The sequence below is a fragment of the Callionymus lyra genome, chromosome 3 (genome assembly GCF_982586985.1).
Source record: "Callionymus lyra chromosome 3, fCalLyr1.hap1.1, whole genome shotgun sequence".
NCBI lineage: Eukaryota > Metazoa > Chordata > Actinopteri > Syngnathiformes > Callionymidae > Callionymus > Callionymus lyra.
The window spans coordinates 12,592,050-12,618,304 of record NC_141820.1 but is presented as its reverse complement, the minus strand read 5'-3'; the positions used below and the strand labels follow the sequence as shown (position 1 = coordinate 12,618,304).

Sequence of the window (26,255 nt, the reverse complement as noted above, 5' to 3'; positions counted from 1 at the left end):
ATTCTTATAGGAGAAATTCGGATTACATCAAAATGTTATTTTGATGTAGTCAAGTACAGATTGGAATTCCAATCTACTACTACTAGTGAACTGGGATCTGAATATTGGAATTCCAATCTGTCCTAGGAGGATTCCAGACTATACTTGTGAATTCCAATCTCTACTAGGAGAGATTGGAATCCTACTACTGTATTGGGATCTGAATATTGGAATTCCAATCTGTCCTATAGGGCAAATGGGAATTCTACCAGGACAATCTCCAATTCTATTAGGAAAAATGCAGGTTATTTTGATGTAATCAAACCCCAACCAACCTAACCCATATCAATATTAAGATCCCAGTTCAGTAGCATTAGAATTCCAATCTGTACTAGTAGGATTCCAGATCCTTCTGGATTCCAATCTGTACTGTGACATATATATATATATATATATTTATATATATACATTGATTTGCTTTACCTGACTTAACATATCCAGTTCCACCCTTTATGTTACACAAGAAGGTTTCTCAACAGTCAAAGAAATATACATTTGAAGCTGGTGTGTTACCAAAGTAAAGCATTACATCATCAAAGGCTGTGGCTTTTGGACATTAAAGGCACTTTTAAAAATAAAAAAGATATGCAAACTGAAGCCCTCTAGATAGTGACAGTGTAAATAGTTAGGCACTGATTCATGAAATATTTGCACGTACAAAACATAGCTTGGTCCTCTTGATGCTACACATTCAATTTGTACACGTTCAAAGTCTTTCGGGGGGGGGTTGTTTTTTTTCGTATAAAGAAGAAGAAAAACAAGGCACACGTTGGACCCTGGTCCTCTTTGATCCGCACACTGGTTTATAAAAGCCTGCAAAGTTCGTCTGGAGTTTGTTTTTGTTTTTGTTCGTCTCCTTTGCAGGGAACTACGTGTGACTTTGGACGGAGATGCTGGAGAGGTCGTTCCTGATGATCTCGTTGACTGAAAGAGAAGGAAAAGAAAGGTTGACATGTGGATAATGAGTCATAACTTAACATTTTTTTGGAGACCCTGGAAAGGTTAGAACAGACACATGTGGAATATCTAACTGACTAAATAGATGTTTGACTCTATTGTATCATGAGTATGCATCTGTTTGTACTAAACTTTATTTTCTTTGAAATATTTACATTAGAAAATGTACTCAAGCCCCGCCCACTGAAAACAAATCTTGTTTACCATAACCACACCCACTCTGCTGTGATTGGTCAATGTTTGTCACCGCGTGTCATCAATCTCGGAAGTCACCCACCTCCAAGAGGATTGTTGTATAAACAAAGCGGGCGTGATTACAGCTGGCTGGAGAAGGATCAAAGATTATTATTACATCGTTATTGACTCTCGCAACCTCTTGTTCGCCCAGATTTCAGACGGGGGAGAACTTTATTATAAAGTGATAAATTCAAAACATGGTCAGGATGAGGGACTTACTGCATCTTGGAGAACCCTCATTTTCTGCCCACCCTCATGTCGACTCATGTCGAATTTTTAGAGTAAAGACAAAAATGCTTGTTCATTTTAATGTAGCAACTTGTGTTAAGAAAGTCGCTACATCTTCGTCCAAAAAGACAAACTTAAAAACATCCAAATACCTCCATACTGCTCGTCTGTAACGTTCATCTTGAATTGAAGCCTCGACATTGATAATGGTTCATGAATAAATTGAATAAGTCTGAAATGTGTGAAGCTGGAGCTGAGAGCCTGGGAGCTTTCACTTCAAACAAGCTGAAAATATATAGATTTATTGAAGTTTCTCTAGAACAATTCTTCTCCCTTTTCGAGGCTTCAATTCAAGATGGATGTTACATTCAATCAGTATGGAGGTATTTGAATGTTTTTAAGTGCATCTTTTTGGAAAAGTTGGCGCCAGTCGCTATATATTCTTGGACATGCATATTTGTCTATAACTCTAAAAAGGAGCAGATTACTCTGAAAATAATCCCAATCCTTAGTCGACATGATGGTGAGTAGAACATTTGATGAGAGTCAATCTGAACACTGTCATCTGTGAACAGAGAAGCAGATGGCGCACGAATACTCCTCCCATGATGCAACACTAATAGACTCAGGGACTCTATTACTATTAGATTGCACAATTCTGAGTTTGGGGGCAGTAGTAGTCCATCTAAAGTCTGTTATGTTACACAGAGTCAAACCATATTTGAAATTCTGTGACCTCATCAGGACCATCCAGAAGTTTCCTTTTTTTTTTCGTTTCGCCCATTTTTTTTTTACAACCAAATTTGAGCTTTGAATTTTCATTATTTGGTCTTTGTGATTCACAGTCCCTCATAAAAACCAAACCAGTCTCTGTGGTTTTCGAGTTTTACTGTCTGTTTCTTAGTCCTCTCTCTGGGAAACACCGTAAACATGTTTGAATCCCTTCAGCGGCTGAAAGTGTTTGGATCCGTGACTTCATGACTCCGTACAGTGCGATGATCAGAATCTCATCCCGAGAAGAAAAGCCCCGGTCTATTGTTCCGAGCAGGAAGAGCAGGAAGGGAAGGGAAACACGCTATATGCGATTGTGTGCCAACAGGCCAAGGGAGGAATTCCCTCCGAGTGAAAACACCCGGAAACCCGAGATTCCCCTCCACACAATTGTCTTGTTATTTTTTTGTTTCCCCCCTCGTTTTTCATCACTCTGCTCCCGTCACGACCCGGCACCTTCGGCTTTTCCCCTTGAAGGAACAGCGTCCGTGCCGCCCTCGAGAACAAAGACGTGGGAAAGTTGACCATAAATATGTCGTCGACAGGATAAAAGTCACAGCGACGGCAGCTCTCGCTATAATCATATGTTTAGAAAAAAAAAAAAACCCTCCACTGAGACTTCAGGGTGATAAAGCATGAGTGGACATGAAGCTCGATCAGTGTTTGCAGGTTTTAATGTCGACGATAAACCATCGACCGTAGAGAGGAAATTAGAGGAGACGTTCTGGAGGAGCTAGTGTTAGAACGACAGGAGGTATTATGTATCTGGATGAAATATTATTGGAACTATAACTGATTTACTTTGATTTATGCTTTAAAATATTATTGTTTGTTTTATTTATTCTATCTACAGAAGGACAGATGGAAGAAGAGAAACTTGTCTAAGAAAGTACATCATTTCATCGAGATTTGAAATGTTTCTAAAACGACTCAGACCGGTACCGGTTTTCGAGGCATTTAATATCAGGAGAGAAAGTTAATTTATTATGTATTAACTATAACTGTCTTAAAACATGTCATAAAGTCATACTAGCATGAGATTTTTGACACGTCAAGATGTTAGTTGGTCAAGTTTGCTAAAAAACACTAAAGTAGAGGAAAAGAGTAAAGTATAAACTCTATATATGACCAGGTTGTTGCAGAGAAAATCAGCTAAGATGCATTTTTATGCATTTAAAAGTTTGGTTTCTGCAGATTGAACCATTTTTTGTTTTTTGATTTTATCTGTGGAAAATAGTGCCGACATTTTACTGGTGCAAGAGAAGGTTGGAGACATCTGGATCAAACTCAATTTTCGTATTTGAACCTTTGATGTGTCGCCATTCCATCGCAAGATAAAAATGTATTTTTAAGGATGTTCACAGTACTGACCAAAGGTTTAGACTCTTCCATTCAATGTATTTTCTTTATTTTCATGACTCTTTAGATCACAGATTATCAGGCGTAATAAAGGCATCAAAACTATGAATGAATACATGTGGAATTATGTTCTCAACAAACACATTTGAAATAACTGAACATGTCTGATATTCTATTTTCTTCAAAGTAGCTTTTTAAAACTTTTTTTTAAATAATTATTGCTCTATTGTGTGTGAGATTCTTGACTTTTTAATGGAGTCACTGCCTTCAGTTGTGTTGAACAGAAGTCAGTTTGTAACACAGACGACATCTTTATTGGACCAATCAGCTAAATTAAGAGAAACCAGTGACAATCTTTACTTTAATAAACAAAGGTCGGACCAGAAAATTGGCAAAAAACTTTGAATGAGCCTGTTAGGTGTGTCCGAACTTTTGGCCTGTATTGTAATGTTTTCTGAGAAAGATGTTACTCATTACACTCAAACCTTTTATCAAATATATAATTATTTGTCATCAATGGTTCACACGAATTGCACCATCAGTCGAATTCATACGTTGATAGTCATCCTCCCTTTGTTTCCAACCCACGGCTTTCTCGGCCACATGTGTAAAGTAAAAAAAAATGTGAATTAAAAAGTAGTTGACTGTGAATGAGTGAAGTTTCTTCAAAGATATTTCAATGAAACCATTTTTTTTATTATTTTTTTCTATCCACAAAATTCCCTCCCAGCATTATATGTTATTGATTAAAACAAACGCTTGAGTTTAGCTCTTGATTTTACAGCTTTGTGTGAGTGTTAATTTGGCAGGTGACGGGCAGTTCTTTACACGATAAATGTTCCAGATACCTCGTCTAAGACTGTTACTATATCCACAACACAAAATCAAATAAGCTTTTGTGTGTTTGCTAAGCTAAGTGTTTTTTTGTGGGTAAGATCTTGGTCGTCTGACAAGAGTGACTTTTGTGTTTCCTCAATTTTGAGTCACATTTTACTTTTTTATAGCATATTTTGGATTATTTACTTCATTCTGTGATACACTGTATATCAATACTGTGTCGTAGCTCAACAGAGGAAGACTACAGTATTGATATTTGTTGAATTTTGAGTAGATTTCCTAACAAAATAATGGAAGTTACTTGGATCTCCATCAATTTGTTTCGCCATCCGGTCCAAGAACTATTTCCGTCTGCCCTACTATTTGGTTACTATGTACTTGATGACGTCAGACGCTGCAAACGCAAACGACTTATCATGATCTTATTTTGAGTGAACGAACCCGAACAATTAAACATTTGTATCAACAAAAAGACAAACGTGAGCTTTACCCCAAGAAGGCTTCATCAGATCCTATTCTACTTTCTTTTTTTTACCCACGTGCTTTCTCAGGGTCAGGTTGACCCAGAGGCCCAAAAACATGTTAAAAAACGTTCACCTTGACCCAAAGACAGCACAAGGGATACCACAAACACATTTGTTTTCGAGCCTTTGGGTCACCTCGACCCTGAGACAACACAAGGGTTTAACTTATGAATAATAATTTCATTTATTTTTAAGCGGCATCACCAAATGTAGCCTTAAGTGAAAGTCAACAGGAAGTGATAGATGGATGTTTGAAAAAAAAACGGTCCAATTGACAGAGATTATCTTTTTGTAAACATAAACATTTCATCCGTGGTACAAACTGTCCTTCCATCATTTACTTGAAGTTTCGTTTATTTTAAAAGTTGTTTGGCGTTTGCAGCATGTGAAGTACTTCATCATCAGGAAGTTCCCGGTCAGAAAATCACACACACCAATAACAGTCAATAATCAGTTTTACTGTTTTAAGTATAATTGTTCAAGTCCATTATATACGTTACTTAACTTATCTCAAACACTGACTTATAGGCCACGATACTAACATGAACATTAATGTACTTTAAATCTGAACCAACCACAGGGGTCACATAAAATAACTTGTGTTTGTCTCGAGTCCACACCTTCTGATACCATCAAATGAATCAGCCGACAACAATCCGTCTTGTGGTACCGTCGAGGAGGACAGAAGCGAAACATCGCACACTGATGCGAACGTTGGCCCACTTTTCGTTGTGCCTCCGCATGTGGCGCCGAGGGTCTAATTGAAAAGGCGAAGTCGATGTATTGATCCCTAAGTGTGTTGCTCCTAAAAATAGGGGCAGAAACAGCGTGACATCCGTGTCGGGCTCTCTGGTCACGTCGACCCCGATCGGTCCCGACGCGAGTGATGCTGTAAGCCGTGGTTACCATGGCGACGCAAGCACTCAGGAGAGACGAGGAGAGAGGGATGATAACCAGGAATCTTTTAAATCGATTCTTCTTCTCAACTATTAGCACCGAAAACAAAAAAAAAAATGATGGTAAATAAAACGCTTGAGTCGGCAGGATTTTAGTCGGCCTTGAGAAACTTCAGCCTGACCGTGATTCATACTTGGGAGCAGAGTGTGAGAACGTGGTGAGCAACAGAGGTCATGTAACGTAGCCCTGTCAGGACCACTTAGTCAAAGAGCCGTGTTCAACTTCTGCTCGTCTCGGCCATTAAACTGTGAGCGTTTGAGCTTCGGTTCGAGCAGCGAGTGACGCACAGGCCGAAAAGAGTGAAAATATGAAAGAGAAAAATATTCTAACCTTTACACCCACAACAAGTGAGGCGATGAAGTTTAAACCTAATCCACTAGTTGGTGACATTCTTGGATTTTACACCAAACGAGATTTTGACGACACAACCGGCGCTACGGGGCTGACGACAAAGAAAATGTTTTCTTACCTCAAAAAGAAAGAGAAGTCATGTAGCCTTTTTATCTGGATGAATTGAAATAGAATGAAAGAGATGACAAATAAAATCTAAAATAAAAGAAGAATGTATTTCTGTCCATCAGATCATTTGTCATTAAAAAGTTACGGGGCGGAATGTAAAACCACTGGGTGAAAACCATTGAAAAATATCAGAGAATTCATTTAAAAAAAATGAGAATTCTGTTTTCGTATATTATTTGTTGCTAATTGTGTTGCTAATTCAACTTTTCAAACGTGAAGAAATGTGTCTATTAGTATTCTTACTTAAATAAAAACGATAAACTATATATTTGTATTTGCAATGACTTTGAAACATCATGATGCAATTTCCAAGACTTCAATGTAAAGTTTGTATTCTTTAAAATAAACCAACTATTAACATGTTTTTGATGCAATTAAGCATTTTCAAGAACTAATGAACGGATCCGAAACAAAAGGTCAAAATTCAATAGAATGACCCGCCAGTTCGTAACATGGGATTCCAAGATGGTAGCGGTGGAATCTGACATGTGTTTATAATCTGCTATATCAGCTGTTTGAGACAGACTGGAGCTAGTCTGTTGAAGATGCAACCGAACACACCACTGACTATCACAAATGTTAGTAGTAGTGATGTGTCGATGAGGCTTCATGAAACAGTTGATGAGGTATCATGATACAGTTGAGGAGGTATCATGAAAAAGTTGATGAGGTATCATGATAAAGTTGATGAGGCTTCATGAAACAGTTGATGAGGTATCATGATAAAGTTGATGAGGCTTCATGAAACAGTTGATGAGGCTTCATGAAACAGTTGATGAGGTATCATGATAAAGTTGATGAGGCTTCATGAAACAGTTGATGAGGCTTCATGAAACAGTTGATGAGGTATCATGATACAGTGTCTTCATTTTGAAAGACCACTAGATGTCACTCTCAGTTTGAAAATGATTTATTGAATTAGTAGATCAGAGCCAAAGATTATAAAACAGAGAGTGACATCTAGTGGTTTTTCAAAATAAAGACACTGTATCATGATACCTCATCAGCTGTTTCATGAAGCCTCATCAACACATCATTTGTAAGCAGCGTTTTCATTTTCGTAGCTCAGTTGGTGACGCTCTTAGTTTAAAAAATGATGTGAGGTTTGTTCCAAAGGTACTCAATGCAAAGAGAGTGCCATCTAGTGGAATTTTGGAACACTTAATGATTCCTAATTAAGCTCTGTAACTACAAAGTCGTCAAAATAAAAGTGAATCATATAGAAATCAGGCGTCAAACTATCACACACTTTTTGATTCTGGAGTTTTCTTTTCTTTAACTGGTGAAGTGCATCATGGGACTCAATAAAATGTGTAATTTTCTTTCATCTCTGAACGCAACAAGAAATAAATTAATCTTAATATCGGCCGTTGTCCAAGTCTGAAAAAAAAAAACGTTTGACCAAAGCCGGACTGAGGCCATAAAGCATAACCAACCGAGAGACGTTTATGACGTGAGAAGCCACATGAAGATTAGTCTCTTCGGGGCGATCTGCCAAAGAAAACAAGTCGAATTTTCAGGCTTCAGCTTTTATTTCCATTACCGTTACGCAAGCGTATTTAAGGTTTTAAGGAATTGAAAAAACATTTGGAGCGGTGCGACACCTACTTTGACTTAAGAACACAGTCGCAAATCCAATGACATAACGAAGAAAAAGCAGCGACGCTCAGACAGAACTAACGTGTTAATGGATCTACCCAGACGCCGCCGGGAAAGACGAAATAACAGTCTGTGCTCCTACAAAAAGAGTCTTATTCAGCAGGCGACACGCTTCAGTGGCTGATCGAGGCATGACCGCCTCCGTCTCCGATATCTATCGCTGCTCCCATCAGAGGGACTTCTTGCAAGATAACTGCTGTCTCTTCGGATCCAAGAAGACAATTAATCCAGTTTATTTGGAGTCAGTACACAGCAGCGAGCGGACGCCAAACCTCAGCGGTGAGGCCTGGCGTCCCAGAACAGTGAGCTCATACCGTTTTGAGACCCGAAAAAACTCCTGCAACAGCATTTCCTCTGTGACTGATTAAAAGCAAAAGGTTACATTTGAATCTGATGTTTAATGGCTCTCTTGACCGAAAGTTCTGAAGCCGTATATCAAAGATGGGACCACCAACTTTTCTTTAACCATGTTACCACAGGAAGGGTTTGTGACAGGAGAAGCAGAGAATCCCGAGAATATTTTTCCATCACAACCTCGGGCGTGCGGCCAAGCTGCCGCTAACATCTCACTGTCTCAACATCAATTTTGTTTTCCTAAAGCGGGACAATCTTGAGCTGTATCATTTGGCCGGTTTCAGGATCCAATAAATGCGATCGATTAAAGTTGATGGAAGGTTTTGCCCGACTCACGGGTTACCTCAAGTTACCATTGATGGGACACATTATAATGGATTATAATTTTGAAATGGGTTTACCAGCAATCTTAGCATCAAGGCGTCAAACTCAATCACACGAGGGGCCAAAATGTCTACCAGAATCTGGGTCAAGGGCCAAACAAAAAGTACCGTATAATTTGTTGCAAATACAAGTAAATAACTTGCCACAAGTCCTTACGTAGATATCTTGATTTCAGAACTTTATCATCTATGTGGTTCCATTGTCTCTGTCACAATGCCATGGTATATAAAAAAAGTGTGGGCACGAAATACTTGTTTACAATACACGAAAGACATATTTGTGGCCAAAATGCTATTTATTCTTTGTCTTAATTTTATTTTAACATTATTTATTTGTTCTATTTTAAAATACATTTCACTATTTTCAATTTTAATTTATATTTATACTTCTATATACATTCATTATATGCAATATTCAAAACATTTATTTATTCTGTTTATATTATATTTCACTTTATTGCATTTATAACTTATTAATATTTATATTTATACAATCCCCCTATGCTGTGTTTTTTAAAAGGTTGCCAAGCAACGAAGTTTCATTGCCAGTTTTCACTGCTGTGCTCTTCTGTGCAATGACAATAAAGAAAGTCTAAAGTCTATTTATTAGGCGTTATTTATCCATTTGATGCTCCAGTCCAGATAGCTTAGAGCCTAGAGCACTCTGACCCGAAACTCCAGAGTCGGCAATCTTTACCCTGTATTTCGAAGTATTTCGTGACCACAATTATGTTTTTTTATCCATGTCATGTACAAACAGAAAGTCTAAGACAACCGTCAAGAAGTGAATTTTTGTTTTGGAAATAAGAATATAAAGAAAAGCGCCGCGTTTCCCAGTTTGTAACTTTTTATGCTCAACTTGTTTGCCTGGCCATGGACAATTAGTCGGCTACCATGGTCTTGGTTTTAAAGTAACATCTGGACCAATGATTAAGGAAGTTTTGGCTCTACTTTCCGCCAGTGAGTCATGTGTCTGTGTTCGCCCTGATTAGCAGCGATAATGACTCATAAATTGAGCCGCTTTTGTCTTTTTCTAAAAATATCTCCTTCACTCACCGTCATCAAGGTACATCTGGTCCAGCTCCTGCGGTTCTTGTTTAATGCTGACGGCGAGTGCAGACGGGCTACTGTCCTCCTGGAGGTCTGGCGCTTTCGGCGCCGAAGCGACCGGACTGCTGCTGCCGCTGACGGGCTGCGCCGGGGTGACGCAGTGGCTCGGCGAGAAGGACGTCTCCGGACCCGCTCCGGGCGTGGACGGCTGCGACACCGGCGAGGACGAGGCACTGCTGGGCGGGAAGAGGCTGGGGGTCGGCTGGTAGCATCCGGGCGTTTCCTGAATGATGGAGACGTGCGGGACCGGAGACGGTGCGCCGACGTGTTGGACCGCCACGCTCGCCGAGAGGCACTTGGAAAAAGGTGGCGGTGAAAGGTCGTGCAGTTTAGGGCTGGAGTTCGGGGAGGAGGAAGGGGGCAACGGGGAACCGGGCTTGGGCACCAGTCTCGGCTGGCTGACGGCGTAGGCTCCGCCGACGATGCACTGCCGTAGGTCCGAGGCCATCCCGGGGGTCAGGACCTGCGTAGGAAAGTATGGCTTGGGGTTCAAAGACAGGGCACGACTCTGCTGGGTGCAGACCAACGAGGCGTCGTAGTCGTCATGTGGCTCCGTTTTTATCGTAGGAACTGATGGAGGAGAAAAGAAAAAGCTAAATAAACAAACTTGTATTTTATGGAGGTGTGACTGAGCGAGCTCGTGGCTAGGATACACACTTTCAGCCAAACAAACACATCAGTGAGACGGGGTTTCTGAGCACGTTTTGCCCAAAGTATTCCAAAAAAGTTAAAAAAAATAACAGGGAGATGACTCATCAACACTAGAAACAACCAGCTGAAACAATACTAACTATTTTCTTTGGGTATTTCTCTTGTGTTAATAGCCACCGAAATGTGCAGCAGGAAATCTAAAACCAACACAGTTTTACGCTCACAGTTAAAACATGTAAATTGTTATTTTCCCAAGTTGTGTTGTTTCAAGCTCGGTACTCGTTTTTCTCGATCCGAGTAAAGCAAGAATCACTTTGGTCGAACCCTTTTTTTTTTTTAGGTGTCACCACTTATCCTACTTCTGCTTCTGAAATTACTAATACGTATAGAAACATTTGCTTTCAGAAAAAGTGTCTGGTGCTGGTGTGAAATACATGTTTTTTCTAGATCTTGACATCATTAAAGTTAACAGCCTATACTTTCAAACTCTTTGGCTGAAGAACCTGGTTAAAGTTTGGCTGAATGATCCAGGGACGGACTATGACAAAAATAGAAACTCATGTGGCATTAGAAGGAAATAGATTCTATTTAAAAAAATAAAAAAATAAATAAAAAGCAACAATCGAACTTGAGCTCATTGATTCCTTAACAACCATCTAAATAATTCAGTTGCCCTTTTAGCAGCACTTGCTATCGTCTATTTCAGAAAACTCACACTACAAATGTGTTGGAATCACTTCCGGTACCTTTAAAAAAAAAAAAAACAACCTCTCAGTTGTTTTACGACCACACAAAAGAAAAACTGTGAAACAGAAATAGCTCACAGGGTCCTATTCTGGGTGTTTTGGGAGGAAGTGTGTCGGTGGTGTCAGGCAGATGCTCAGTGGGAGAAGACGTGTAAAGCGAACCACAACAAAGAAGCCACTTCTGGTTGACAACAGATGACAATAATGAGTTGTTTTTTTCCCCCCTGTGTGCCGTGTACCTGTTGCTGGAGAGGGCTATATTGACCTGAGAACATCAAATCAGTGATGGTGACGCATCAAGTTAGTAACTAAATTGTTCAAAAATATATAATTGAATCTCCAGGCAATAGCACTGACTGGTGCCCACTGTTTTGGCGGCACCACTGGTGCCACTTCCAGAAGTTAACGCTGCCCTGTCTCACTTTAAAGGATTTTTTATATACGTTTTCTTTCCCTTCGTTTTTTGGAGGTCCCTGTTTTTAAGAGACTGAGAGCAGACCAGCAGACCCCGAGTGTTTCCCACCCCAGAACCGGAGGACAATGGTGCACTGTCACAGCCGGGTTCTCTGTCGCCCACGTACAGGGCCGGGCCAGCTCTGTTGAATCACAGCTTTGAACCACCCACTGGATGCTCACTCCTAGCCAGCGGTGCAATTAGCAGTGGTTTTTTTTTTACATTCTGGTTGATGGGTCTATGTTTATATTTAGCTTGGCAACCTCGCTTTCTTTTTTCAAATAACATGATTTTCCCATGACCCTCTTCACGCCATGGTGTGTCCACTTGCTTGCCCCGGCAGACGCAGGTACGGAAAAACAACAAGCTTTATGGATTTATTTTGTTCTTTTGTTTTACAGTTTTACGATGGAGGAATGGTGTTATTGCTTTGTTCCTCCCTTGCAAACCACGAGACATCACAGAGGACAAACAGTGTTTGTTCTCTTTTTCAGATGCCCGACTTCATTGAAAATGGTTTAAATTAGTCCAAGAAGATAGAGGTGATGGTAGAAGAGGAAAACAAAACGAGAAAATGCCACAAGGAATTTTAAAATCTTGCCTCTTTCCATCGAGTTTGTCTTGTAATTGCAGAGAAATGTTTCACACATTCAAGCCAAAACATTACACATTTTAAGCTTGTTTTCTTTGTGTTTTTCTGTGTGTGACTGCATGTGTATACTCAAAGCTGTTCAAACTGAAGTTCACTGCTGACAAACTACATGTCCACGCTAAAAAACTCTGGACGTATAGTAGGAAGACAATCTACATCTACAATGTATCCAAAAGGACAATTTGTTGAAGGGCACACGGCTGAGGGTACATCAAATAGCTTAAGCAGTGGTACTATTCAGACAATTTGCGTACTGTAATGGCGGTCTTGCAGATTATTTGGAAAAGCCTTATAGCTCGGACCATGACATTCGTCTTTATTATCCAAACTTTCAGAAGGCTGGTCAGTTTGTTAATAGTCAGTCGGCCAAAAGATGTGGCCATCTGTGGCCATCGCTTGTCAATGTCCAACACACCTTAAGTTTTGACAGAAGGTTGTGTAGTACATCTCTCTGTTGCCATTCCGACTCTTTCCACTGAACTTCAAGAACCTAAACATCAACTTTAGCAGGAAAGGGGAAAATATTAACAAGATGTTTTGACTTCTAACATTTTGAATAAAGGTTTTGGAGGAAGCTTTTTTGACTCATTACTTGATGTTTAAATTACTGAAAGTTCTTATGATTTCTGAACTAACACTAACTGTCAGTGCAACACACCTTTGCCCCAAACATCGAGACAATAATGGCAAATCATTTAAAAACATGTTAACTATCAATTCAATTCAATTCAATTTTATTTAAAGTGTCTTATCATAACAAAGTTATCTCAAGACACTATACAGTTGAAATAAGACTACAGTTGATTAAGGAAAAATAGATCCCAGCAATTCAACAAAGAGCAAGAAACAAAACACTGTACAGTGAGCTGTACAGTGAGCAATGGCGAGGAAAAACCTCGAGCGGAACCAGACTCATTGTTGACGGCCTGCCGCTTTGACCGGCTGGGAGGAAGGATGGGGGGGTAGACAGATGGATAAGGAGAGGAGTGAGGGAGGATATAGTGAGAGAAAAGAGGAGAGTATCAGCTCAATGTGGTTCAAAAGAGGACTTACCCGTCGACGGTACGTAGGTGAAACGCTGGTACTGGCTTCGTTTCCTCTTGCCGTTGCATACGTAAAAGTTCACTTGGACCGGAGTGGATAGTCTTTGGTTCCGGTAAGGAGGGATCTCAACCAAGAGAGAATTCTTCAAACAAGTAAAATAGAACAAATGATTAAGACCAATAAACGTTGTAGAGGAATCATGGAAGATAACTGCTTTAGAATAGGGAGATCTTCTGGAATAATACTAAAACGTATCTCACCTAGAGTGAATCATCTTTGGTGGTATGTTATTTTAATGTGCAGAAAGAAAATATTGAATAAGATAACCCTATTCAAGGTTATAACAGTCAAGATTCAAGAGCAGCTTTATTCACCAGTACACATACATGGAATGTATTATACTTTCCAGAATTGGTTTTAACAAAAATTAGAAGAGAAAATTAGAAATATATAAGCAGTATATACAAAAAATAGTGCAGCGGTGTCTGCATTAACCCTAGACTCACACCAATAGCAATCGTGGCACTGCATGCTTTTGTTACCTGGAAAATAGAACTAAAGCACATTTTCCATGTTGCTAGAATACGATAACTTTTCATTTTTTCTGTGTCATGGGCAGATGTCAATTCATAACATTACTTCATAACTGGCGCGTTCGCACCAACACATCCCACCGTGACGGTCTCGCCTTCTGGACAGAGAATCGGCTGTTTAAATAGACAGCTGGCGGATACAATGAAATATTCTTGCACTCTGACTCGATAGTAATCAGTAGTCAGTAAAGTAAAAGTCCTTGCAATGAGACAAAATACCAAAAGTGCAAAAGTAGACAAAATTGTTATGTTTTACGAGGATAATGTAAGTGAGTTAACGGATAAGTGTGAAGCCTCATCTCTGTACAGAAAATATAATTTTGGTGTGAGTCCAGGTTCATTTTTGTTTCCAGTGGAGAATGGGGTCCTTCAAGCTACGATTCTTTTGTTGTGAGTCTGTTGTAAAGTCTATAACTTGTTTAGTTGGCTTCATCCTAAATATCATCTTGCATCAAAAATCATTGTATCATTGATAGTTCAGTGAGACAGAAGTGATCTTTAGCTCTATGACGTTTACAACAAATCAAGCTAATGTAAATTAAGCTAATATGTAAATGGAAAAGTAGTGAACAAATGTACGATTCAAATGAATGTTAAAGCCTCATAATCCCTCCCTGCACTCTTTATAAACCTTTTAACTTTCATCAGTTTTTATATATTTACTAACAGTTTTATACACACTCCAAACCCCCCATCAAGTAAATATAAAATTAAGGTCTAAATTGAGATTTAACATATTTTTGTCATGCAAACCTAACATTGCATATAAAGGAGACCTGAACAGATCCTGCAATGCTTTGCCGCCCAGCCAATCAATCGCAGCTGTCGATGACTTTCGATACATAGACCAATCAGCTGTCACTTAATAGAGCAGTGTGTCGAAAGGCATGATGGGAGTTTACCGTTCTGACACTTGAGCCATTGCTGGACCTGCAACAGTTGGTTCTTCTTCTGATAATGTAAAAGCTAAAAGTGTTTGTTTAAAATGAGGGATCAGACAAGAGCTTTAAGGTCGGTTCTGGTCTTGACAGAACCGGCCCATGGCGTTATAAAATGAGGTAGCCTCATCCGATAAAGGTTATCGTTCACGTCTACTTGTTTCATATCGTCAGGACCACTGCTGGTCATTTCATTTTACTACTATTCCTCCTTTCCGTTGAGTGTTTCTCAGCAGATGACCACACCAGAGTGTTTTTAGGTCAAGACGTTGATGACATCAGAGTGATTAACAACAGCTGCGGTGTCTTCACTTTTAATGTCGAAACAACTGCCAGTTTGCACTTACAGGTTTGGAGGCGCCTCTGTCAACCTTGGCCTCCGTCTCCCAAAGATGGTGACCATCTGAAGGAAAAGAGACAAAATACAGACGGTGACCTTTGAGTAAACATTTTTGTGTTTAAATAATCACAGATATTTATTTCTGTAACGTCGTCAGAACCACGTCACTGTCGGGCCGACATCCCTCTCGGAACTAATCTGAGACGGTACAGTCTGATGCAATGGTGAAAAAAACAAGGTTCTGAGTCATACCAGAGGGATGAGCAAGGCAGTGGTGGATGAAACCTCGCGGCTGTGCAGACTCTCGACACTCCGGAGCAGCTGCTGCCCTCATTAGACCAGAGCAACCTTCTCCAAGAACGACGGTCAAACCATAATTGACCATTTTGGTGATAGATAGATGTTTCATGTCTCAGATCGTGGGATCCTTGCGTTGTTCGAACTAGAACGTTAGCCTTGCTCATGATGTGGGGTTGCAGGTGTGAATCCTCTCAATACTGGCTTAAAATCAAAGCCCAAGGATAAGAAAGAAAAAACTAAATAGATTTAATCAGTTGATTCTGTTAATGTTCGTGTCCTGGCTGTTATTTTACAGTGTTTTGAAGATCAAAGTACTGTTAGTACTAGACAATAGTTAGTATTAGTAGTAGTATTTGTTGACTTGAAGGAAAGTGAGCTGTTGTTACAATAGTAGTACAGTTATTATAGTAGTAAAAGAAGCAGTATTTGTAGTTGTAGCATATGTATGTAGTAATTGTAAAAGTAGTATTATTAGCCGTAGTAATTATACTTTGTTTTTGTAGTCTTATTAGTGAAGTAGCAGCAGTAATCGTAGTAGTAGTATTAGTATTATGGATTTTTTTTATTTTGGGACCTGCTGTTAATGAAGTAGTAGTAGCACAAATAGTAGTAGTAGCATTTGAAGTAATAGTTAATGGAGTAGTGGTAGAACAAGGTAAGAACAAATTGATGTTGTAGTCGTAAGAAAAATAGCAGTAGTAGTGATATAAGTAGTACAAGTAATAGTAATTGAAACCATAGTACTAATGGAAATAGTAGTAACAGTAGTGGAATAAAAAGTAATTTTCATTATTTTAGAAATAGAAGTATTAGTAGATATAGTATTAATGGTTGCTGTTGTAGTAAATGTTATATTGTATATATATTACATATCTACAAACAATTTCCCGAAGGAGACCTCCTGAGGGATCAATAAAGTTCTACCTATCCTACCTATTGTATTATAGTATTGCAATTGAACTTGTAAAATCTCAATCTAAATAATAGTAGTAATTGTTGATGATGTTTCAGTAATAGTAGTTATAATAGTAGAATACATTTTTGTTCTAACAGTAGTATCAGTATTAACATTAGGTGTTTTGTTTTTTATTTATTTGCATTAATTAAGGTTATAGTAATAATATTAGTATTAATTGTTGTTCTAGAGTAAGTATCGGTATCAGCATTAGTTTTACACAGTATAATTAAAACAAGAACTAAGTATTGGTAATTATTAGATAACTCAATATAAATAATAATACGGTTAAAAAGGTTGTAGCAGAAGTCACAGTTATGTAGTAATAATAGTAGTATTCACTTTCATTGGAGTTGAAGTAGTACCAAGAGAATCAAATCCAGAGGGTCTTACACAAGAGGAAGTGGCTTCTGTTGTTCCTCGACCTCAGATAAACACACGAGCAACATGGTCCAACCGTGAACGTAGAAAATTGACAAAATCCTCATTGTTCGCCAGGAAAGTTGCAAAGCGCTGAGGCAGCACCTCAGAACCTTTCGGGCCGTGTTTGTTTGAAAACAGTACGTCGGATAATTGATAACCGCAAAAAAAAGTAATTGATAACCACAGAATGTTTCCAGAGTCACGAGGCAACATCTGCACAAATCGACCAGTGAGCAAAAGCTTCGCTGCAACAAAAAAAAAAAACCCAAGGTTCTGGCCCATCTCCAGCACCATCCAAGCTAAACAACTCAACCCTTTAAAAGAAAAAAGTGCCATATAAACTCGGTACCCCTCTCCAGCGCTCACCGCTCACCTTGGCCGCCTCCCAGCTTCTCTGAACTCTGGCAATTCACATGGTTAGTGACGGTCTATACAAATCATTACTTTCCCAGGGCAGACATAACACAGTCCAGCCAGCGACACGGCGGCGGTGCGTTGCACCGGAGTCAGGGCGGCCGGAGGGGATCAAACAATATACAATACGCTTATTTGTCATGTCGGGTTTGTAAAAAAAAGCTCAAACAGCTCCTTGTGCTTCTTAAGTGGAGCTGGGTGGAGTCGCTGCAGTGCCCACAGTTGAGCGTGTTGGCCCGGAGCGCTGCTAACATACAGTAAATATAAACACATGCTGAAAGACTTCCCTTGTCCTCGCCCCGTTGATCCTTCCTTCCCAAGTCCTTCAAAAAGAAACCTGGACTTTTTTTTTTAGGGGTCTCTTACACACCGTCACAGCTTTTTGATTAACATTTCTAAACCGTGTTTCATTCATGCATCCGACGGCTCGAGGCTCCATCAGGGAGTTGTCACTTCCCCCTCGACTGTGCGACTTTATTAACAACAAACGAATGCCCCCCTCGCCCCCCCACTCCTTTTCACGGACCGGGTACTTGGACCTTCTGCTCCAAACCTGACTCACTTCTCTCGACCTTTTCCAACAACGCCAGAACTGCACATTCATCACCGACACCATCTCAGCTGTAACCATGCCTTCCCAGTGAAAAGTTTCCTGTAAAGTTCTGTTGGTTTAATTACTTTTAAAGGCAGGCTCCACGTTTTATTCGTCTTTATTTATTTTTTTTATGAACGCCAACATTGTCCCAAAAAAGCCAGCGTGAGGAATGACTCATTGTTTCATTGTTCTCATCAAATTTATTTTGTTGGTGTTTCCCGTCCTCCGTGAACCCAAATGTTTTTTCTCATCTTTTGTTCTCCAAATAATATATATTGTCAGCTCTTACTAGATAGATGGATCAACTTTATTAATCCTTTGAGAAATTGGGTTCCCAGTTCACAGCAGAAACAGACGATAGTTTCATAAGAACAAGAATAAAGTGCAATTAAAAGAACAAAGTGCACACATTCTGTAGTAGAAGTATAAAGAACGTAGATCAAAGAAAATAAAGAAAGGGACACAGAGATTAACATAAAATAAAATACATCATCTTTTCACTCTACTCTTTGCCCCCAAATTGAAAGGTATACAGTCTAATAGCACAACGAATTAATAAATCCCCAAGTCGATTATTCTCACTTAACAGTATTATTAATGCTACTATTACTGATGCATCATCAAAAATTACTACTATTATTTATTTTGACTAGTACAATTGCAATTTTCATATTATTTTATACTATATATAATATAATATAATATAATATAATTTAGTATATATATATAATATTACATTTACTGCAACAATTAATACTGTATCTACCAATACTGCCATTTCTAAAATAATGAAGGAGGTTCTGGGAGATGGGAAGGTTGGCAAAGTCAAGGATGTAGGCATAGACTAGTGAAGGGTTGATGAGGCTTCATGAAACAGCTGATGAGGTATCATGATACCGTGTCTACATTTTAAAAATGCCACTAGATGTCACTCTCAGCTTGAAAATGTGTAGATCAGATCCAAATATTATAAAGCAGAGAGTGACATCTAGTCTTTCAAAATGAAGACACTGTATCATGATACCTCATCAACTGTTTCATAAAGCCTCATCAACACTTCACTAGTCTGTGCCTACACCCTTGTCTTTGCCAACCTTCCCATCTCTGTCCAGAACCTCCTTCATCTTCAGGACAACCCTCCGTCCCTCTGATGTAACTCAACCATCATTTTGTCGCTGATGTCAAAAAGTTAATTCCAGATCATAACACCGCTGGTCCTTTTCACATTTTGAGTTCCTCTCGCCGGCTTAAGCCAACAACAATTAGACATAATTGTTGGGGAGTTCCATTTAGACGTCCAGGCTTAGTCAGCTCAGAGTTCAGGGCCCCGGAGTGATGGCCAGGATCCAAAGAACACGGACAAAAGGGGCTCGTTGGAAACGGCTATTTGTAGGCAGCTGATGTCCAGTTGCCAGGCCAGATGTTAAAATTGCTCTTTTTTCTTCCGGGAATTCCTGCTCCGTGAAGTTTTTTTTTTCTTCTTCAGAATCTCTCGCTGTATTCGACACGTGACTCAAACACAAACACAGGAATGTACGTAAAGTAAAAGTGCAGAGATAACTGCAGCAGATGTTTTTCGTTAACGAAAAAGAGTTATAACATTAGCACAAATTGAGTTCTCAAGGACGCACCCTTGTCCGCTCATCTCTAGCGTTTTCTTATGTGGGGGCCTGGACACTATCCCGGTGACTAAGGATGAAAGAGGGGTCAACCTTAACAGCTTATCACGATAAACCTATGAAACACCATTACTGCACACACTAGGATAAATGATTAACCCACAAAACTTCAGGAAATCCACACAGTCAATGAGATAGCCAGTGCTACTCAGGTATTCACTCACTATGGTACACTGTAGTCTATGGTGCTTCATGAAGGTATCAGCGGTAGGATTGATAATAAGGAGGGCAAAATACCAATCAAATGCATTAAGCAAAATAAAGTGCAGTATTTTAAAAATCTAATCCTTTATTAAAGGACAAGAAAGAGGGCACAGGGATTATGAAAACAGGAAACTACAGTTGCAAACTCATAAAGATGCCTGACAAAGTTTTCAAGAATCCTCCATGACCAGGTCAGGAGCAATGCACCTTACCATTTGGTAGAAGAAGCATTGGTGACCTTTGTTTTCTAGCCCTTTGCCATAGAACGGAAATGAGGATTTTAGAAGTTGGAAACCGAGGTTCAAGGGCAAATGAGAGGAAGAGAAAAGTTATCCTTCCATTGGATGTTGGATGGTAATGTTGGAAAGGGAGACAAAAAAGCCTTTAGAATTCACTTGTACCAATCTCTTTCTATAAAACTCTGTTGCTCTTTTTGGGAGATTGGATTTTGATATAACACTCAAATGGTTTAGGCACAGTTGATACAAAACTCTGCAGCGAGAATTCTGACCGCTCCAGTAGAAGAACTCAAATTTCTCCGATCCTTAAAACTCTTCACTGGCTGCCAGTTTCTTTCAGGATCAATTTTAAAATTCTGGTTCTTACTTTCAGATCTATTCATGGTCAGACTCCTTCCATCAGTGATCTGATCCAGACTTACACCCCAGCTCGGGCTCTGAGGTCTGTGGATCAGAATCTCCTGATTGTTCCTGAACACGCTTCAGGACCAGAGGAGAGAAATCCTTCCAGACTGTTGCTCCTAAGCTTTGGAACGATCTTCCTCTCCCTCTGTGTTTGATGATCTACTGACTCCTTCAAGAAACATCTAATGACATTTTTTTTTCGTGCAGGCTTTTCTTTGATTTTATGGAACTCCTGTGTTGTTCTCGGTGTTATCTTGACCTTTTTAGTATATATTTTATATTGAGTATTGTTTTACTTAACGTATTGTTTTACATGGAGAGAAGAGGGCGGGGGGACATATTGGCTGACGGTAGAAGAGAGGAAGAAGACTATTGAGGATGAATGAATGTGGTGAATAAGAACATGACGGTGAAAGACTTTCTATTGCAACACCTGTGGTCAGGTGAACAAAAATGCTGAATCTTAACATGTTTATAGGTTATTAAAACAACATGTCCACATTAGATGAAGACTATTTTGACACTCCTGTGCTTGGACTGTAGAGCGTATGTGGGTCTCCTCGCTGAAAGAAGGGATTATTTCCTGGAGATAGAGTGAGTAAGATACCTACGAGATGCTATCAAAAGGGCAGTGGGGGGGTTAATAACAGCCTACTGAGAGCAAGGCCAGGTTTAGATTACAGTCTGATTGTCTGGACACTGGAGGTCGTAGAGAGAGACGACCCATTGGCTGCAGCCAGGCAACGCTTGCGGTACAAGGATAACTAAAGAACGACATGAACGAGACAGTAGTTTTACTTGTGATTGATTTGGGAGAGAGAAAAATAAAGCAGCCTAAAGCTAGTTCAAGTTTAGTTAGCAGGCAGCGGTGAGACTTTAGACAAATCAATTTCCAAAGTATAATGTTCACCATTAGCTGCAGAATTGAAGGATGCATTTAAATACAGCTCAGGTATTGTGACACATTGAGCGACAATGCAGCCAGCACACATGTAATAGCACTAAAGCTACAGCGCTAAAATGTAAAATACTCTGGTTATTGTTCAGAAACTGTTAAAGAATTTATGTTGCTTATAGTTTTATCACATTAAGCATGTAGTCATGTACATGGAATGTGGCCAGTTAGAGTCTCGTTTCCCGAGAAATGACAGTTTGTGCATTAAGATACAGTGACCTTCAGCAAGATAAGGGAGCGTCCAGGCTACGCTCACTGACTCATACAGAAAACAGGTTCTTTGCTGGCTGCGTCCAGCAACAAATGAACAAACTGTTTGTATTCAATTGTGTCGTCATCTGAACTATGGAATAAAAAAACAGCAAGAAAACTGGATTCTGACTCCGTTTGTTATCCTAACACTTGTCTCTGTTCTCATTCCGATCGTCCGGGAGAAAATCCCTGACGTAAACTCAGGATACCATTAAAGAGCAGTGACGGGATTAAAGACGGAGACCATGATTACAGTAACACGGTGCACTGCAGCGTTTTGTTCTCCTCGGTTCCTCCCCTTTAATAAACCATCCAGAGCAATCACAGCAAACAAAAGTTTCAAGTTCACTGGCAGCGTCTTCAAGCAGGGAGACCCGTCTTTCCTGGTTATAATTGCAGGGAAACTCTGACAAACACACACATGCACACACACACACACACGTAATTGTAATGCAAACAACTTCCACGCTCACATCTGCCTGGGCCCACGTGTTTGGAACCACAGCCTTTGGGAGCTTTCCTTTCGTAGTGTTTGTTGGAACGCCCGCAGGAAAAATTGTCCATTGGTAAAATTAGCTGAATGGGCAACAAAAACCAACCGTTGGGGATTAACAAGCGTGATTGTTAAATGTTTTCTCACAGCTCTGGTGCAAGTGGAAACTCGTTGGCTTTTTTTTTTTTTTTTTTAGAAACATTTTTTCAGGAAAAAAAAGGTTTTTGACGATGATTGTTGTTGACACGTGTGTATTAGAAACGTTACATCAGGACTGTGTCCCCGTCCAGCTAGAAACTCTGTTCCTTAAACAGGAATTATGAGAAACAACAACACTTTTTTTTTACTTTTAACTTATTTGCTTCCAGTATTTAAAAAAAACAAAACATTAAATGTTAGGATTAGTTAGTTCTGAACAGTCATATTTCGCTTTGTAGAACTTTCTATTACTTTGACGGTGATCTTCACTACTGACTCAAAATAAAGACTCTGTATCACGATACCTCGTCAAATGTTTCATTAAGCCTCATCAATTAAGGGACCTATGACGTGTCACAACTGCTGAATCAGGGGGTTTTCCAAAGATGGGGGCCAAATATGACAGTAATATCACAATAAGAGTGATCTATATCTACATCTTCATCCAGTTTATACATCAAACAGCCTTACTGGAGATGGCGCCTGCATTTATTTCCATAAAGTCTGGAGTACTCAGAGGGCTTTTGATAACTTTAACAGATACAATCATGAACAAAACAAAAGTCTCTTGTTTACATGAAATGCAAGTGTTTATATCTTGAATTTAAGTTCAGCTAGTGTGGACACTAGTGATGTGTTGATGAGGCTTCATGAAACAGTTGATGAGGTATCACGATACAGTCTCTTGAAAGACCACTAGATGTCACTCTCAGCTTGAAAATGATGCCAGGTAGCATTGAATCGGTAGATCAGAGCCAAAGATTATAAAGCAGAGAGTGACATCTAGTGGTCTTTCAAAATGATGATCTAGAGGTAAGCCCAGAAGCTGTTGCTGGTGTAGATGGTGCAGATCTTTCAACTCCCCATCACTTTTTCCAAATCACTTCATTTCACTTCTCAACTCTCTTCTTGAAAACAGAAGGAAAACCCAACATGAGGAAGAAAAAAAACCCCTGCAGTTGGTCACGTGTCGAATGATTTTGAACCTTGGACTTTAGACCCGGGTTGACCTCGGCCAAGTCTTTGAACCGAACACACCTGTCCCTCTAGGAGCAAGACGAATTATTCTCCAAGGTTTTGCAGCTGTGAAGACGACACCTCCCCTAAGTCTGCAGCTCGCCAGCAAAAAAGCTGATAAATGTAGAGTTGACGGGGTGAAGAAGAGGAGGAGGAGGCCTGGCTTCTTGTTTTTTTTTTTCCATACTAGGATTACCCTGGAATCCATTTGCTGGAGCCAGACTTGGGGAAACCCTTGTCAAAAACAAAGAGCCATCAGAAATAGAGTTTGAGAGTTGTGCCAGATCTGATCGAGAAGAGCTTCTGGTTTTGAAGAAAACCGCAAGAAACAATATTTGCGTTTGGACGGTTACCAATAAAGAATGGTCTTTAAGTTTTTAACGCCGGATCCCTTTCTACAGGTACCTGGTTTGGTCCAGCGTGGGGGTATTGAAGGAGAATTCACAATGTCTTGCCCTAGATAGCTCCGATAATGAAGCAGAAAAGGCCAAATATCGCCCCAAGAAATCTGTGGACTGAACCAAAATCCAATAAGCCTCGATAAGGTTAAAACGTCTTCAGGGCATCGGTGGGTTCTTAAATACTTCCTCTCACAGGTGCAACGATGAATCCACTTCCTATCTTCTTTTTTTTCTTTCCTTTTTTCGGGATGAATGAGTCAGTGGGATGATGGGCTCACATGTGTTTACTCTGCTCGGCCCCGAAACTTCCAGCTCACGTTGCTTCGCTGAAGCTAATCAAGGGAAATTACTGTTTGTAAACCTCCTCGTACCAACATCTGGGAGCAGTCCCCCCACCAACCCCTCTAATCCCCCGCCTCACCCCGAACCCCCAGCAGCTTCCATTTAAGAATAAGAGAAACAAAAATTTCTGACACACAGAAACGGGGCAGCCACACACACGTTTTGTGATCCAGACCTGCGTCCAACAGGCAATGGAAACTTGTGCAAATGTAAATCTGCCGGGTTAAAAATACAGTGCATTAATGTGCAACACATGTGGCGCTCTGGCAGGGCCCGGGATATTTTGACGGCTGAGGAGGGAGGAGGACGGTGGAGGGGTGGGGAGTAGTCCTGGGGTTTCTCCAAAAAAACAGAGCGAGGGAGACACACACACACATGGGCTGAGACACACCAGCTTCCTTTTTTACCTTGAGCCTTTTCCACGAACACCACCTTGGAGTCGTGCTGGAAGTTGTGTCCGTCCAGCACCATGGTCTCCCCTCCGGGGGAGGGACTGGTCTCGGCGCTCTGCTTGTCCACCAGCGGCAGCTCCTGGGCCGATCGCTGAGCTGTGGGAGGGAGAGAGTCGGGATCAGCCACTCGGGTTCCCGACACACACCCACTCCCCATGCAGACCTGAGCATCCAGACTGACTCAATAGCTTCGCAGAGGTCCCGCGCAGCCCTGAATTACGTGCTGTTTATTTTGTCTTTCCCTTTGGACTGGATGTTTTTGGTTTGTGAGATTGAGTTACGAAATCTCTGTCTTCTCTCCGTCGGACTCCGGAGAGACACTTTAGCCGCTATTACTGTCCCTTTATTTATGAGTTAAATCAACCTCAAGTTAGTTACTATTTGATTCTATTAGCTCGGGACTCTCCTCGACAAGCTACTGTGGCGACTAGATCTTGGTCCACCAGAGCTAGCTTTAAACCATCCTAAAGATCTTAGTTTCAGGGTTAGAAAGCAATACAGCAGTTCCAAAAGTCGACACAGTTCGCTACGTTTTTAATTTGACATTATTTTCATCTATTCACGCCAATGCAAGAAATGGGTTGATCTCTCGCTCTCTCTCTCTCCACTATTTCTTCATCCAGGGAAATTGAGGAAAAAGCATAATTTCTACGGTTTGGTTTAATTTTAAACATAATGACTCATGTAGTAGAACTCTCTAGCCGTTATTTTAACGGTGCTCTTCAATACAAAACTGTGTCTAGACACTCTTCCAGCAAACTGCTTTCTGGGTCAGACAGAGGAGAGAAATCCTTCCAAGCTGTTGCTCCTAAGCTTTGGAACGATCTTCCTCTCCCTCTGTGTTTGATGATCTACTGACTCCTTCAAGAAACATCTTAAGATCTTTTTATTTGTGCAGGATTTTTCTTAATTTTCTTGGGGCTACTATGTTTGTCTCAATGTTGTCTTGACCTTTTAAAGTATATATTTTAACTGTGTATTGTTTTAAGTGCTTTCTAACCCTGGTCTGAGAAAGGCGCTTTACAAATAAAAATAACTGAATTACTTTTTGTTTTAAGTAAGAGCTTTTATCTTGTTTTGTAAAGAAATGTACATGCAGAACATTCTGAAACCATAAATGAACCTTGCTGTTGCACTGATCCAACAGAAACACTATTTAAAAAACTATGAATAGGGTTTTACAAAACTATTAAAGGATTTAAGGATTTCTTTTTTTTAATCCATTCAATATGAATGAAGGGAAATTAGTTTCTGAAGCCCAACATTCTTCCAAGCCACACAATCTTTTTGACTACTTGGATGAAGATCACACTTCAAAATTGTACTTTTTTAGTCACTTAATCAGAGTTTAAAATACAAAATGAATTGTTTATTTTTACTATAAAAACGCTAAAGTAATGAACAAACAAAATAAAGTGCTTTGGTACTTGTAAATGTTTGCCACGCTAAAATAATAATGGAGGTCTATTTGGGACTTTTAAGGCAAACACATCGTAATATTTTACAGCTGCAACCAGTGATGTGTTGATGAGGCTTCATGAAACAGCTGATGATGTATCATGATACAGTGTCTTCATTT

General features: G+C 39.9%; 1 protein-coding gene across 1 annotated transcript in view; it reads right to left on the bottom strand.

Annotated features, from left to right (window-relative positions):
• Nucleotides 1–764: 764 nt before the first annotated feature.
• Nucleotides 765–26,255, bottom strand: part of nfatc1 (nuclear factor of activated T cells 1) — a 41,278-nt gene continuing 15,787 nt past the window's right edge. Inside the window, exons 6-10 of the mRNA XM_087786487.1 lie at nt 24,632–24,772; nt 15,360–15,415; nt 13,491–13,623; nt 9,881–10,504; nt 765–963 (exon numbers count right to left, since the gene is read on the bottom strand). Coding sequence (XP_087642613.1) covers nt 908–963; nt 9,881–10,504; nt 13,491–13,623; nt 15,360–15,415; nt 24,632–24,772 — 1,010 coding nt within the window. The 3' untranslated portion in view covers nt 765–907. The remainder of the gene's footprint in view (nt 964–9,880; nt 10,505–13,490; nt 13,624–15,359; nt 15,416–24,631; nt 24,773–26,255) is intronic.